The following is a 17,560-nucleotide window of genomic DNA, read 5'->3' on the forward strand; positions in this document are numbered from 1 at the left end:
CAGTCTTGGTGTGGCTGTGCCATCGGGTTCTGATGTACAGACACGCTCCATGTGCTTTGGGTGAGGCGTCCACAAATCCATGCAGCTCGAACTGCACGGAATCGATGCTCGCTCGGCGTGGTATAGAAAACTGTTTCAGCAAATGTAACGATTGTCGTAGCTCGATCCATTGTTGGCTGATGATGTAGCAATGCTACTGCTGAACTAGCAATTTGGCGAGAACGATGGCTAGCGAAAATAATCCAAACGGGTCGATGAGTTTTGCTACTTCGGAGTAAATTCTTCGCTTCGTCCAAGGTCGGTTGCTGTGTTACTGGATATATGTCTCCAGCCAGGAGTGGCTCGTCGGATGTTGGGTCCCATAGAAGGCCAAGGACTTTGATGGCTTGATTGATGTCGCAGTCTTCCAATGGCTTTGGTGTTTGTCGGTCTTGATTCGGGATGCTTTCTAAAAATTTATCGGAATTGGAACACCACTTGTAGATTGGGAATCCTGTCTTTCCCAACGTCGTCAGTTTGTCGTTGAGCTTCGAGTGCGTCGACGAGTGTGTTGGCACCAGACAAAATGTCGTTCACATAGCAGGCGTTTTTGATTATTTCGGCTGCTACAGGAAACTCCTTTCCTTCGTCATCGGCGAGTAGAACTAAACTCTTGGTAGCCTGGTAGGGTGCAGATGCGGTGCCATAGGTGACGATTGTCAATTCTAGGACCAAACGTTTGATCGGGGATTCTCTCCAGAATATCTTAGGTAAAGGGTATCGTCGAGATGCAATCAAATTTGACGGCACATTTTTGCTATGTCCGCCGTGGACACAAATCTATACGTCCGGAATCGTAGCATTATGGCTTTGTACCAGCGGTCTCACCAACAGTACGTCGATCAGTGATAAGCTGGATTCGGATGCTTTTGTGCTGGCGTCGAAAACAACTCTACATTGGGTGGTGGAATTGTTTGGTCATAGTTGTGCATGATGAGGCATGTAGTATCCTGGTCGCTTCGGGTCGTCGTTTGCTTCGTTGACTTCTCGGCAATGGCCAAGATCCTGGTACTCACGAATGAAATCTACATACTGCGTCCTTAGTTCAGGGTTGTGCTGAAGTCCATTTTCAAGCATGTAAAATCGCTTTAATGTTAGCGATCTACAGCTTTCAAGATGATGGCCGTTCTCCTTCAAGTCTGACAACAAATCTCCCATTACTGTCTCGGAAGTGCGTTGCTGCAAACTGTTCCTCGCATCGTTGTTCATCGGTTGAATTCGATGATGCCTTGGGAACATCCAAAATTTGTACATCCAATCTTCAACGTTTTGGATCGATGCCACTTGGGAGAAATGAAGATCGTTGGATGGCGTGTTTGACTGGATTGCACCTGCAACCAACCAACCAAGTTGAGATTCTCGTAACTCAGGAAGTATTTCGTCGATTGTGATGAGGTTCGGCGTTATGAGCTTGAAGAAGATCTCTGCTCCAATCAACATGTCGATGTCACCAGGTCGGAAAAATGATGGATCAGCAAGTTGGATGTATGTAGGAATATTCTACCTCGTGACGTCGATGTTTCGAGAAGGGATAGAATCAGTCACCTGCTTGGTGATCAAGCGATCCAGTTTGGTACGAAAATCGCTGCAACGGGAACGAATTTCTAAGGTTGTCCTTTGACGGCTGTCGTTCGAAGATCGTTTATCCCTGCTATCGGGGACGTAGGCAGGTTGTCGTTGGATGCCAAGCGTATTGGCCATCTTCTCGGTGATGAAGCTCACTTGGGACCCTGAGTCCAACAGAACGCGGCATGGCAGTAGTTCGTCGTGCTGATTCTTAACCAAGACTACTGCGGTTTGTAGCAATACGGTGTGTGACGAGCGTCCATGATTGCACGCAAAGGCGGTTGACACTGATGAGTCGTTTGTCTTCGATGAGGTCGTGGTTGGCATCGGTTCTTCCTTCAGAACGGTTCGGGATTCTGGTAGGCTTCGTCGTCGTGCAGCTGCGTATGATGTCGTTTTTGGCACTTTCGGCAGCACTTCGTTGAGGGGCAATTGATTGATCGATGTCCTTTTCGCAGGCAGTTAAAGCACACGCCGGCTGCACGTACTTTTTCCATCTTCTCGTTGTATGCAAATGTGTTCAGCTTGTTGCATTGATAGTTGAAATGCGTACCGTTGCAAAAATCACATCTCTCTGTCGTCTCAGCTCCATTCGATGTAGCGGTGTGGGTTCGGCTGTAGTTTTTTGGAATCGGTGTTGTCTGTTTCGATGCAGGGTTCGTTCTTGCAACTGATGGTTGATTAGCGGCTTCATATCGTTCTAGCATCTGACAATGTTTATGAGTTTATCGTCTTCTTGTACGTCGGCAACTCACCCGATGGAAGTGATTGTTCCCAATGCTTCCATGTTGATTTGTCTAGTGCAGCCGTTAGTAGATAAACTACAATCAGCTCTGATACACCAGACATCTGTTGCCCCAGGTACTCCAAAATACCGATGTTCTTGGTGCACACGTTAGAAGGCTCCTCAATTCTATGCTGGCTTCGGACGTCATTTTCTTGAATGGAAAGAGACCAAGGATGTCCGTCTCCGCTATCACTCTGGTGTTCTCAAATCGTTCCGTCAAGAAGTTCCATGCTTGCGGGTAGTTACCATCGTTTATAGTGCTTTTAGAGACTGCTGCTGAAGGATGACATGCGGTGGTTTGGCTTGATCGCACTTGATGATGCGCGTTTCAATTTGAGCGGATGTCCAGTCCTATAGTCTCTTGAATCTTACATATTTTACTTCTTGCTCGTCGAGTTGTTCTCCACGCACGATGGCGATAATCTGACTATGGAAGCCAGAAAATGCATCGTATGCAGCTTCCAACTTTTTTTCCTCTACCTTTAGCTGAGGTAGGCCAAGTTCGGCGTCCGGCATTGTAGATTCGGTTAACCATTGACATCACCTGCAAATTCACAAATTCTGGGATATTATGTATTCTTGGAGATAGATTTCTGGGGAATGTTATAGATTAGAAAATTTCTAATGCCCTTAAATTTTGCCAAATAATTATTGAACAAATTGCCATGTTTCAGAATGTGTGATCATAAAAATGAACTGAAAATAATAGATTCTCGTTGTCGCTGAAATGCTGCAATATGAAAATGACATTGGTTAGTTATATAAAATTCGTTATTCAGTTGAAACGATCTGTTATCTTCATCATGAATACATGCGACCTTTGTAATGACAATTTTGCATCTTGCATTTTGATGTGTGATAGAGTTATATGTTACATTGATTTATTCCTTCTCGATTCATATATTCTTTATCTTTATTCTGATGCACATTTTGCACACTCAAGTTTATTTGTTTTCATCTTCTGTGCGTGATTTCTTTGCCAATTATTTGAGTTCTCCAAACTCTTCCTAGCACACTTGTCGTTTCCGTCATTCACTTTTTTGTACTTGTTGCTTTTGCTTGTTTTATTTCTGGATTGGGGTTAGAATTATATGTTTTCTAAACTTTTTACTGCAAGTTAGTTTTTATGTTCGTCAAACAATAGCGATCAGTCTTGTAAACCCTAGCCTATCGATTTTCGACTAATCAAATGTGCCCCATTTAAGGTGAACAAAATTCGTGAGCAATGTCAGAAGCAGGAGGCTACACTCAAAGAACAGGAAGGTGAACTGGATTCGCGACGTTCGGAACTGCAAAAGCTAAAAGACGAAGAGCATGCCCTCGAAAAGGAATACAATGCCGGTACCAAAGACGTCGACAGGCTGACTTCGCAGCTGCAAGACACGCAGCTCGAAATCAGTCAGGTCAAGGCGATGGTTACTCAAATCCAAGAGTACCAACGGCAGATGACCGATGCTTTGGCTATGTTCCGAAACGCGATCGACACCAACGATCCGGTGCTGGTGTCGGATTACTCTTTGAAAATTGAACCCGAATTTAGAGAGGCCAAGCAGGCCCTCGAGGAGAAGGAAGTGGAGAACGCCAACAAACGGGATCCCTTCGGGGATAACAAGGCAAACGGTTTCGGTGCTTCCGAAGGGGAGACAGGTTTCGGCGATGATTTTAAAACGAACGGTTTTGCCACGCAATTCGACTCCAGTAATGGATTCCAGAGCGGTGGATTCGAGGACGGTTTTAGTAGCGCGTTCGATAACAAGCCCAGTGATCCGTTTGCCTCTTCGACGGGAGGTGTTGCGGCGGACCCATTTGCCGAAAGCAAAGGAACCATACCAGATGTAAGCTCGATTTATTAGTCTTCATGAGGTAGTTTGACATTATTACTTATCGTATTTTTCACAGGCTTCCAAGGACGAGTTTGGATGTGATCCGTTTGCCGTACTACACGCGCCAACCACCGCTAGTCAGATTGTCTCCCCTAGCCCCAGTAAGTCGGTAGCACCTCCCCGGCCGGAATCCCCTAGTCCTGCTTTGCCTCCGAAGAAGGCGAAACAGCCTCCACCGAGGCCCGCCCCACCAAGGCCGCTACAGGTTAGCATTAAACTAATAATCCGCGTTAAAATAGTCCTCAAGCACTTTAGAATTGCTCAACCACACAATTCGTTTTCAGGGTCCCACGCCGACGAAACCAGCGCCCCCAGCGTCGATGATGTCATCGGACGCGTTCGGTGATAGCAGCAGTGGCGGTGGTTTTGCCAACTTCGCTGACTTCGACAATAAGGTGATTGTCAATAATCGTATTATCTTTCGTGTTGGCACACAACCTAGGTGGACCTAATAATTCTCTTTTCATAGCATCCGTATTCTATACATACTTTTTTAGCTGCTAACAATTGGCCAAAGAATATATTTCATTGTTTATTTAGTTCTATTATAGCTGCTGCATGCCAAAGTAGTCCACTTCTGTAGCTTCTAACACACTCATTCTACGGTTGACAATTTTTAGTTTCATTTATACCTACTTGTCTAACCTACTTCATGGTATTCTTTAGTGCAATAGTAGTATTAGCAAAATTGTTTTTATGAGTTATTAAACAAACTAATAAACATATGTTTTTGTGTTTTATTACTAAAATCTTGCTTTATAATACTCTTTTTACTAGGTTTTAGATATTTTTTAGAACTGCACTCATTTGGCTACATTTATTTATTCATAAACTCATTCTCCAATTATGTCTTATTATTTGATTATCAGTGTTTATATTTTTTAAGTATACTAGGTAGTACGTGTTCAAAACAACCAGTTGAGCGAAACAAATTCAGTAATTCTATGGGATTCTTCGCTATTCTCTGATTGTACTTCATTCAACATAAGTTACCGAATATTTTACATACCTACTAAGCTGCCGTGAATTGCATATCTATCCCATCTTTGCTGGGTTTCCTATTCATATGGGACAAATATGCAATTCACGGCAGTAAGGATAAATCCTCGAAACTCACACAGCAAAAAGCCACATACGTCTCAATCTGCCGTTATACGCATTATTGTCCCATGTACATGGGCGTAGCCAGGATTTCGATTAGGGGAAGGGCCAAATTTTTTAGGTCTTCTGAATCGTTGTTTTATAGTAGTTTTATAAAAACACATGAATATTAGTGCTTGATACTTTTTCCTTGTAAGCTCCAAACACTTTGAAACCAAATCCACAACCAACAGTAAAGGCTGAATCTCAACAGCGCGTTGCGCGTCAGCGTTGAAGTCAGCGTTTTGTACTAAAACGTAATGCCAATAAACGTGACGCATTCACGCCCGGATTCTTCAGGAATGCCTCCAGTAATTTCTTCGGCAATGTCTTCAGGAATTCCACCATCAATTTCGCCGGGAATTGACCGAAAATTCCACCATTATTTACTCCAAGAAATCCTCCACGAATTCGTTTATAAGTTCTGCAGGGAATTCTTCAGATAAATCTTTCGTGCTGTTTCTCATAAAAAAAAATCTGAAAAATTGCACCGTAGAATTCCTAAGAATATTCCGTGAAAATTCCGCAGAATTGCCAATAAACATTCCTGAGAATTCCGCGAAAAATTTTCGATCTTCCTGTGTAAGTTCCATATTTTTTTCCGTGAAAGTTTCGAATAATTTCTTGTGAAAATTTCAAAGAATTTCTCCAGGAATTTCACCGAAAATTTATACAGAAATTATACCGAAAATAAAATCAACAATGGAATTTTTGGAGGAGTTCCTAGATTAATTCCCAAAGATCTCCAGAAAGAATTCCGGTGGAAACTTCAAGATTTCCACTGGACATCCTGCAGGAGTTCCTTCGAAAATTCCTCCGGGAATTCTTCCAGGAGTTCAACTTGCAGATCCTCCAAGAATTCCTCCAGGATTTACTCCGAGAATTATTCCGGTAGTTTTATCGGCAGTTCCTACGGGGGCTCTCTGAAAATTCTTCCGGGAATTATACAGAAATCCCTCCAGAAGCTCCTCCAAGAATTTCTCTGGGAGCTCTTCAAGGAATTCTCCGGGAGGTCCTCTGATGATGATGATGGTCCCTACACATACCCCTATGATGATGCTACATACCCCTACAAAGGTTTCAGCTAGATGAGATTTGTCTATAAGATGAATTCTCCAAGATTTTTTCCGAGAAGTCTTCTGGTAGATTCACTGGCAGTTCCTCCGGAGGTTCATTTAAAAAATCTCCAGGGAGTTTCTTTAGAAATTCCTCCGGGTATTCCACCAGTAGCTCTTCCAGGAGATCATTCAGGCTTTTTTCAGGAAATCATTTAGGCTTTCTTCAGAAAATTAGCTGGAAATTCCTCCCGAAGTTCTTCCGATAGTTTTCTGGCAGTTCCTCCGGGAGGTCCTCTAGGAATTCTTCTAGGAGTTTCTCGTGAAATTCCTCCGGGAGTTCTTACGGGAGCTCCTCCGGCAGTTCCTACGTGAATTCCTCCGGGAGATCCACCAGCAGTTTTTATGAGCATTTCTCCGGGAGTTTCACCGGCAGTTCCTTTGAGAAGGAACTTCTGGAGTAATTTCCGGAGGAACTCCCAGAGGAATTTCTGTAGGAATTCCCGGAGAAAGTATCAGAGGAATTTTCGGAAGAACTGCCAGAGGAACTTCTAGATGAATTTATTGAAGAACTACAGGAAGAATTCCTGGAGGAACTCTCGTAAGAACTTCTGGATGAAATCCAGGACAAACTCCTGCAAGAATTCTTAAAGGACCTCCCAGAGAAATTTTCCGAGGAACTTCTGAAGGAATTTGTAGATAAATTTCCAAAGAAAGCCTTAATGAACTCCTGAAAGAAAGTCTGAATGAATTTCCGGAGGAACTACTAGTGGAACTCCCGGAGAAATTTTCAGAGGATCAGCCCATGGAATACCCGGATTTGAATTTCTAGAGGAACTTCCGAAATCCCATTTCCCTTGAAATTCCTGAAAAATATACTCAAAGAATCCCCTGTAAAGTTCCTGGAGAGATTACTAGAGGAACTTTTGGAAAAACTCCTGGGGGAGCTCCCGGAGGAACTCCCACAAGCACTTCCAGAGGAATTCTCTCAAGGTAGTACTGAAATAATTATTGGAGAAGTTCATGAAGGAATTCCTGGAGAAATATCAGAAGGAATTCCCGAAAAAATACCAGAAGGAATTAATTCAGAAATTACCAGATGAAATCCAGAAAGTATTCCCAGATGAATTGCTGTTCTTCGATTGTTCTGAAGAAATTCCTGGAAGAACTCTTGGAAGATATCTTGGAGGAACATTAACATTAATTTCCGAATGAAATTCTGGAGTAAATTCCGAGTGAAGTCCGGAAAGAATTCTAGAACAATTCCGCGGAAAAAAATCTGGAGAAATTCCTGAAGGAAGAGAAAAATTTCCGGGGAAATACTTGGACGAATTCTTGGAGAAATTCCTAAAGAAATTTCTAGAGGAATTCTTGGAGGATATTCTGAAATAATTGCGGAAAGAATTCCAAAATGTAATTCTAGAGGATTTCGCTATTGAATTTATAGAGGTATTCCCGGAAAAAGTCCTGGAAGTTTTAGGCTACCTTACACCTCGGGAAAATTTTCCGCCGGATTGTGGTCCCCGTGCATTTTAAATGGGGCCGGGATTTTGATTTTCCGTGCCCAAATCCCGAAAACATCGCATATGCAAAAATACATGGGGAAAAAATCTGCGGATCAAATTCCCGAAGTGTGAGGCTACCTTTATCCCGGAGGAATTTAAGGAAGAGTTCCTGGAGGAATGCCCGAAGCAGTTTCTTATAGATTAGCAGATAAAATTATGGAGCGAAATCGGAGGATTTCCATCATAAATTACTGAAGAAACTTCTAGTGGAATTTTGGGAGGAAATTCCGTATGTATTCTTGGAGGAACTATAGAATGCATTCCTGAAGGAAATTTCGCAGATTTTCATGGAAGAAAAGCCGAAGAAATGTCTAGAAGTAAAACTTGAAGGGAAGAAAAGAAATCTTCAAGAAACTTCCACATGAATTTCCTAAAACAAAATTAGTTGGGGGTTTCTAGATAAGGAAAAATTACAATTACAGGAGAAGGATTTTCAAACGATTTTCAGAGGAGCTTCTAGAAGGATTTCTAGGAGAATTCTTGAGCCCGAAATGTTTCGAGTTGTTTTTAAATTTCATATAGTATGGATCCTGGATACCCTTATAAGTTTTTTGGGAATCTTTTGAATTTCAAAAACCTATTTCTGAATATTATTGGATCGTAAAGTGCACATGTTTAAGCGAATTCATTTCAGTACCCGTTCAATCTTTCCACCATTTAGGGGGGGGGGGCTGCCCCCCTCTGGCTACGCCCATGCCCATTAGAGTGGGGCGTCATGGTCATTTTTTCAAATCAATGGTTTTTTGAAGCCATTCTGGGTCCTGAACAACTGTGCAGAATTTGGGGCCGATTGGTTGCTTCCCTGCTTTCCGCATCGCGTTTGAAGTTTGTATGGAAATTAGTATGGGAGAACGCATATTTTTGCATTTCTACTACTAGAGGTTTCAGTTCATCGCAAACGAAGTGGCACATTACGTTAAAGTATAACCCAAAGGATGCCGAAAAACTTTGCTGAAGAAGGCACGTTGCTGGAACGTCCACGAAAAAAGTTATAACGCTTAGAAGATTGAGTGTTCAAACCATATGCAAAAAATCATTTATTCTGCCAGCACTGCCGAACTACGTGGAGCAATAATTTAACTGTGTGTTATTTCAAAATTATTGATTTTATAGGACTTTGGAGCTAATGGGAGATATTCAGAATGATTTCACGAAGTAAAAATTCCGACTAGAAGGAAAATGGGGTTTGCCCTCTGACAATTACAGGTTGTCCGGTAGTGCTGGCAGAAACATTGATTTCTTGCATATGGTTTAAACAATCAATTTTCAAAACGTAATAACATTTTTTGTAGGCCTTCCAGCTGCGTACCTTCTTCGGCAAAGTCTTTCGGCATCTTCCAGGCTATATGCTAACGTATTGAGTCACGTGATTGATGATCTGCTCCCCACTCTAATGCCCATGTACATAGGAATCCAAGCAAACATGAGACAAATATGCATATGATGGCAGCAAAAGTTTTGCCTTAATTTAATTTTGCGCCGGTGGCAGGTGTAAAGTGACGAAAAATTTATTGTCTCGATCTGCCTCGGGGACTTCGCTATCACACTGATGTTGTCAACGTATGTAACGAGAAGATTCTCGCCACACACTTCCTCAAAGCAGCTCACCAGGGGATGAAGATAGACGACAAAAAGGTCCATGGACAACGGGTCTCGTTGCCTCACCAACCGAGCAATCTCGAAGCAAAGCAGCCGACAAGTGAGCCGACTGGCAGTGCGCACGACTCACGAGATAAGCAATATTATGCATCTCGAGAAAATATAGAATACTGCGGCGTCCTGCTGGCTGCTTCTCAGGTAATCGCAACAGTCACTAAACACGACAGAGTCAATAAAAATCTTACCCACCGTATGCACTTGTCATGATCAACACTCTCCATGTACTCAGTGACTCCGGTTGTCTCTCACTAATACAATCGAGTACTGCTGTCATTTGGCGAAAAGCACGTGGTTTTGTTTTGAGAGGGAAAATTTTCCCTATCTTTTAACCCGGCGGCTATCTTGACGTCTATCTTCGCAGTCGAGCCTGCGAGAGTAAGACCGCCGCGAAAGTCTAGTAAAAGATAAGCGCGACAATAAGTTGCTCGTTGAATCCGAGGGACCGCATGGTTTAGCCGCGGTGGACTTGCATGATCCGCTTTAACCGTATTTTAAGAATGCGGAGAGAAGTTCACAATCGCTGTTAAGCAGCGATCTCTGCTCGGGCCGTGTTATCCTGTACCTTTTTTTCTCCAGCACGATACCCTTGTAGGTATGTGAGAGATTACTGTTGTGAATTTTGGCTTATCAGTAGCCGATAAGCTGTGGAGGACGAACTTTCCCACAAAAAATCTTTAAGAAAACTGATGCTGTGCGATTTTATCAATTTATTCATTTATTTTTTATTTGCACCCCCTTCGTTATGCAAAGACTAACAAGACAAAAGAAGTAATTCATATTTGTGCCGGCCTAATTTGCGTAGGTATTATCGGATAATGCATTGTCTGATAGAATAAGCGAATATCCTAATACACTGGGCCATAAAAAACAGTTTCGTGCGATGGTAAAACTCTCGTGGAATCCCAGCTGGGAGATCGACACGGGCCTTCCGTGGGAAGGGAAGGGGAAAATTTTCTTTGTGGAGTTGGCATTTCACCTTAAAGGCGGTTCATTGTGGTTAACATTTCGTGTTGTAGATAATGTCCGGCGTACGATCAAACGACAGCTCGTTCGGCGGAATTAGGCTGCACATTTGGCGATCCTGCCAGGTTGTTCCTGCTTGGAATATATTGTTTTGAAAGTATCCTGTGGGCGTGATTGGGACATTTTTTTGCTCATAGGTTTAGACTTGTGATGTCGAAGACGCTCTTGAAGAGCGTTGGATTAAATGATTTGCTCATTGGTTGCGATTTGTGATGTTGTAGTGTTGAAGACGCTCTGGAAAAGCGTCGGATTGAATGATTTGTCTATCGGTTTCGACTTGTTATGACGAAGACGCTCTAAAAGGCGTCGGATTGAATGATTTGCTCATCGGTTTCGATTTGTAATGTCGAAAACGCTCTGGAAGAGAGTTGGACTTAGGGTGGTCGGTATTGGACATTTTTGATAAATACCGGTATTCGGTATTTGGTGGAGTCAACACCGGTAAAATACCGGTATTAGTAAAAAAAACCCAGATTAATCCACCTAGCGGTGATGGTGCCTTTCTCGACCTTCGTAAAATGTGTGTGCTTGAAAAAAGATGAGCTAGTGGCTAGGAGTAAAAAAGACAAATTTCTTTGTCCGTTCTATGAAAATCAGATTATTTATGGCAAAGATATTGTAGATCCAGTTGAAAACCGAAAATCATATTTTGTCCCATTTCCGGATGTCGCAACTGCATCGCGAGTGGTACCCGACTATGGCACAGTTGCGCACTACTCGCGATGCAGTTGCAACATCCGGAAATGCGAGAAAATGCGATTTCGCGGGACCTCGGTTCGGTTTTCAGCTTGATCTACAATATGCTAATAAGAATTTCGACATTTTTGTTTCCTTTTCCAATCTTTTTGACGTACATAACCCTGTTTTATTTCACCCAGTCATATATTTCAAGGATATCACTTTTGGATGTTAGTTGAACTGAAACTCCGACTACACAAAAAGAAAACGAAAATGTCATTCCCATCACGCGAGCGGAGGGCAATATTTGTTATGATATAAATCTCATGACCGTCTTTCTGCCAAACTCCCGTATGAAGTGGGAGAGACAGAGACATCATCTCAGTTCGTCGAGCTGAATCGATTGGTATATAACACTATGGGTCTCCAGGCCTTCTGTAAAAGTTTGGTTTTTGGAGCGAACATACAGCCTTTTCGTATAAAAAGGCTAAAATGGTGTTTCGGCCATAACTTCCGATCCCATAGTTCGATCTAGCCAATTTTCAATAGGAAACAATGGGACAGGATTCTGCGTCGAATGCAACTTGTTTCGTGTGAATCGATTAAGGTTAGGTGTCCGAAAAATAGGTCACATTTTTTGTGATTTTTATGAAAAAAGGTATTTTGGTCATAACTTCCAATCCCATAGTCCGACCTGTCCAATTTTTAATAGGAAACAATGGGAAAGGATTTTGCGTCGAATGCAATTTGTTGCGAGCAAATCGGTTGAGAATAAGTGCCTGAAAAATGAGTGACATTTCTTACGCAATATTTTCGTATGAATTTGTATTTTGGCCATAACTCTCGATCCCATAGTCCGATCTGGCCAATTTCAAATAGGAAATAATGGGACAGAATTCTGCGTCGAATGCAACTTGTTGCGAGCAAATCGGTTGAGGATAAGTGTCCGAAAATGAGTGACATTTTTTACGCGATTTTTTTGTATGAATTTGTATTTTGGCCATAACTTTCGATCCCATAGTCCGATCTGGCCAATTTCAAATAGGAAATAATGGGACAGGATTCTGCGTCGAATGCAACTTGTTGCGAGCAAATCGGTTGAGGATAAGTGCCCGAAAAATGAGTGACATTTTTTACACGATTTTTTCGTATGATTTTGTGTTTTGGCCATAACTTTTGATCCCATAGTCCGATTGGGCCAATATCAAATAGGAAACAATGGGACAGGCTTCTGCGTCGAATGCAACTTGTTGCGAGCAAATCGGTTGAGGATAAGTGCCCGAAAAATGAGTGACATTTTTTACGCGATTTTTTCAAATGAATTTGTATTTTGGCCATAACTCTCGATCCCATAGTCCGATCGGGCCAATTTCAAATAGGAAACAATGGGACAGGATTCTGCGTCGAATGCAACTTGTTGCGAGCAAATCGGTTGAAGATAAGTGCTCGAAAAATGAGTGACATTTTGTTGAGTAGTTTTGCGCACACACACACACACACACACAGACATCACCTCGATTCGTCGAACTGAGTCGATTGGTATATAACACTATGGGTCTCCGGGCCTTCTATAAAAAGTTTGTTTTTGGAGCGATCATATAGCCTTTACCGTATACTTAGTATACGATAAAGGCAAAAATGGGAAATTTAAAAAAAAATAATTCGAACTCTTGGGTAAAAAACTATATTTGTTGACAGATTTTAAACGTTAAAATCATTGCTTGTTGAGTTGGGCAAAGTGATTATATAACTTTCTGAGCGATTCATTCCTTAATCCACGTCGGATTTTGTTGGCAATGTTTCCAGCTTCTGAGAATGCCCTCTTTGGGTCAACGGTAGTTGGACGAATGGTGCCATGACCGTCGAAAATCAGTGTCAAGTACTTGCCCTTAAACCCTTCAGATTCATAGTAGGAGTGTTATTTACGGATTGCTTGCAATAATCCTGGCGTCAACGTGTGTTTTGCTCCGCAACCGATAAACCAGAAAAATCATCCATAGATTCATTTTCTTCGCACCGATCTTCAGGTGTGGATTAGAAGCTTAATTTTCTAAATCTTCTTAAGATTTCGTCCGCTTGCTTAATAAAAGTAGCTCTGGATGTCTTAAATAGTGAAGAAAATGCCAATATTGTTTCTGTACAATTGCTTTACGATAGAATTATTCAAAAAAGGAAAAAAAATCGGCGTATTCTTATCGCCTCTCAACTTGGATTTGTTCTTTGAGAGCAATGAAAAAGTTGGAAATTCCTGTGACTTGATTTGATAATTGCTTAAACATAAATTGGAGCGCCACGTCGGCTTCATAAAGAGTGCAGAACTTACGGCAGAGTAGTCCCACGGCAGCCTGAACAGGTTCCAGGGCTTGTTTTATTTCCCGAGCTATATGGGCCCGTTCTTGCCCGTATTCTAGCGTATTTTGAAATCAGCCACCAATAAAAATTCTTTTCCGAATTAAGAACGAACATATTTGTGCAGCAAATCATTTTTCACAGATGATCTCCGGAAGAGAACTACTGCAGTACGTTTCTTTTTACAATTTCGTAAATTGTGGTAAAAACAATTTACAAGAGTGTTTACAACAGCGCATGAAGTTCGGATCTCGAACTACGAATCTAGCAGTAAACATTCTTGAAAGTATGAAAGTATGTCTGAAATACGAAAAAAAAAACCAAAAGGTCGTTTTGTCCCGGGGGTGCGTTTTACCCAGGGGGAGAAGGTGGAGCACTGAATCCCTACTCCAACATGTGCGACATCTGGATTTGGTTCTAAACTGTAAACAACAGTGTTAATTCTCTACCTCCTTTTTGTTATGGCGAGGCAATTTTTATGCACACTTTTGTTTTCGATATTTTATCAAAATTAAACACTCAATCATGCAGCAATATAACGATGTGGTATGCTTGAGATACCTGCTTGATTATAGGGACTCGAAAAAGAATTTATTTGCAGTAACTAACAGAATATAAAAATGTTCACATTAACGATTGCGCCCTAACACCGGTTCTAAGCTTCGATGCAGAGTACACGAGCTTTGTTCGCCAGTGACAGGCGTATGAGGCCCTTGGTTTTACCCCAGTTTACCCAACACAAAGTTCTTTTTTTCAAGAAAAATGTTATTGTCTATTTGACAGATGGCTAAGAAAATTAAGCGTGAACGTCGGCAATTATGCAAAAGTTCATTCAGGCGTATTTATTTGTTGTGTGTGAGTCTTTACTGTCCGTAGCCGTATATTTGTCCCTATTTATTTGGGACAACTATGCGTTTACAGGCAGTTTGACTGCTATATGTAGGTGAAAATTATTCGAGATTTTTTTTACTGACAGCAAAATTAGAAATACCGAAAATACCGGTATTTTCGGTATTCAAAGTTGACCGGTAATACCGGTATTTCCGGTTTCGGTACTACCGGTTAGACCACCCTAGTTGGACTAAATGATTTGCTCATCGGTTTCGACTTGTAATGTTTCCATCGAATTGGAAAAGCGTCGGAATGAATTATTTACTCATCGGTTTCGACTTGCGATGTCGAAGACGATTTGGGAAAGCATTGCAATGAATGATTCGTCCATCGGTTTCGACTTGTTATGACGAAGACGCTCTAAAGGACGTCGGATTGAATGATTTGCTCATCGGTTTTGACTTGTGATGTCGAAGACGTTCTGGAAGAGCGTCGGATTGAATGATTTGTCCATCGGTTTCGACTTATGATGTCGAAGGCGCTCTGGAAGAGCGTCGGATTGAATGATTTGCTCATCGGCTTCGACTTGTAATGTCAAAGACGCTCTGGAAGAGAGTTGGTTTGAATGATTTGTCCATCGGTTTCGACTTGTGATGATGTCGAAGACGCTCTTGAAAAGCGTCGGATTGAATGATTTGCTCATCGGTTGCGACTTGTGATGTTGTAGTGTTGAAGACGCTCTGGAAAAGCGTCGGATTGAATAATTTGTCCATCGGTTTCGACTTGTTATGACAAAGACGTTATAAAGGGTGTCGGATTGAATGATTTGTCCATCGGTTTCGACTTGTGATGTCAAAGACGCTCTGGAAGAGCGTCTGACTAAATGATTTGCTCATCGGTTTCGACTTGTAATGTCAAAGACGCTCTGGAAAAGCGTCGGATTGAATGATTTGCTCATCGGTTTCGACTTGTGATGTCGAAGACTCTTCCAGAGCGTCGGATTGAATGATTTGTCCATCGGTTTCCATCGATTATCGGAATGAATGATTTGTTCATCGGTTTCGACTTGTGATGTCGAAGGCGATTTAGGAAAGCATTGGCATGAATGATTTCCTCATCGGTTTCGACCGATGAAAACAAATCCTATCCTTCCTATGCGCTTGAAAGAGAAAGATGATTAAACGTCAGCAACCCTTATTGCCATAATTTACGGCTAACCAAAAAACTAAAAAATAAATCAGTCTAATAGTCTATTCGGATTTCGAGCAATTATTCGGTATTCGTCGTGGTATCATATAAAATTAAAATAGGATGATTGTACTTTGACAGCAAGATACTCTTTATCACGTCATGAAGCTCGTAATCTAAATAGACTATACAATAGACTATAAGGTCTAAAATAATAACGGAAAACAAATCATATTTTGAACTGATTTACTGACTTTTTTATATTGCTTATAAATGTTATGGACTGTTGTTTCATTTACCTGTTTATGAATGTGTTTATATTAGCTAATTATGATTTCTATGAGTTTATATTATACCAAATCTTTTGCAAACGATTTGTTCAGTAGCCTGTCTTGTTGTTGCTGTATTCCTACTATTGAAGAAACTGTGATACAAATCCATTTAAAACTGTGCCGCATTCTCTCCGCCTAAAAAACATCATCCGATAAACTCATAGCAAATTCTCTTTTCTCTCTCTTTTCTTCGTGTTAATATCTATGACCGTTGCGAACTCACTCTCCAACCTACAGTGAATATCATCTAACAACAATAACTAATTTATTAACTATTAACAAATCAACAAAACAAAAAATAGACGTGTTACAAAACAGAAAATCATTTAGAAATTCCCCCCGCTCTGAAAAAATGAGCAAAATTATCACTACTATTGTGCAGTGAACAGTTTCCGAACTAACCAATACCTATACAAATTTAGTGGACGATAAGTATTTGAAGATAAATCCTACACACAAACAAAACGATCAAACCAATCAAAATGCATACGATGTTTTCAAATTCAGCGTAATCGAAAATATGAATTGTGAAACGTATCGTATTGAATATCTTTTGACTAGTATTAGTTGTTAACCTCCACAAAACAAAAGAGTATCTATTGGTTCCCTTGCAAATATCGCCATTATCATAACGTTCCAACACTGTTAAAACATGTCTGGCAGGTGCTTTAGGCGCACGCATACACAGCTACACACTCATTACTCACACTTCCACTCATACAACGCAACTGTTCAGAAGCAATGGACACACACTCATCTACAACCGTGCAACACAACATCACGAGCTAATCACAATTGGAAAGAAAACAGCAAAAAGACGAAGAGATCAGAAACCAAAATCAGATATTATTAGCTTAGATACTTCAATATACAAACTATATATTTACTCTATCGATTTAGTTATTGTTATGAAACTTTGAAAAAGTGCATGTATATTAAACAAATGGAACTCTATATTTATGAACTTTGGTGACTGCTGACTCTTATCGTTCTCGACTAGGATCGATATCGCCGTGAGGGAAAGTGGAAAACAAATATCAAAGAAACTAGTTCATCACCGAGTAAAATCAGGTTTATTGGAGACAATTAGTCAGTCACACGCAGTAGCAATTAGTTGGTTAGTTATCATATAAATATTAAGAATTTGAGAATATATAAAGGGCGATCACTCGGAATGGGGTCGGTGACACACGACACATGAGACACGACAGACTTGTGCATACAAACAAACAGACGCAAAAGTTCAGGCTTGATTCCCATCGTTTATCTTTTGAAGTATGATTGCAAATATTTTTCAGGTGACGACCATCCTGACCACCTGATTTTGTACCTGTCTTTTGTTTTTTTTTAATCGCCTTGTGGCAGTGGCAGTTGCCACCAACATAGCAGAACACAACATAAGCAGTAGATGGCGTTAGTGATTTTTGTCTAGATGTCGATTGGTCGGTATGGTGATAACTGCTTC

The 17,560-nt window shown here is 41.2% G+C and overlaps 1 protein-coding gene across 5 annotated transcripts in view; it reads left to right on the plus strand.

Annotated features, from left to right (window-relative positions):
* LOC134213100 (epidermal growth factor receptor substrate 15-like 1) overlaps window positions 1-17,560 on the plus strand; it is an 84,812-nt gene that overhangs the window by 39,554 nt on the left and 27,698 nt on the right. For all 5 annotated transcript variants that reach the window (XM_062691702.1, XM_062691705.1, XM_062691704.1 and 2 more), the window contains 3 exons: window positions 3,598-4,227; window positions 4,292-4,480; window positions 4,560-4,670. In XM_062691702.1, coding sequence (XP_062547686.1) covers window positions 3,598-4,227; window positions 4,292-4,480; window positions 4,560-4,670 — 930 coding nt within the window. The remainder of the gene's footprint in view (window positions 1-3,597; window positions 4,228-4,291; window positions 4,481-4,559; window positions 4,671-17,560) is intronic.

The sequence above is a fragment of the Armigeres subalbatus genome, chromosome 2, assembly GCF_024139115.2.
Source record: "Armigeres subalbatus isolate Guangzhou_Male chromosome 2, GZ_Asu_2, whole genome shotgun sequence".
Classification (NCBI taxonomy): Eukaryota; Metazoa; Arthropoda; class Insecta; order Diptera; family Culicidae; genus Armigeres; species Armigeres subalbatus.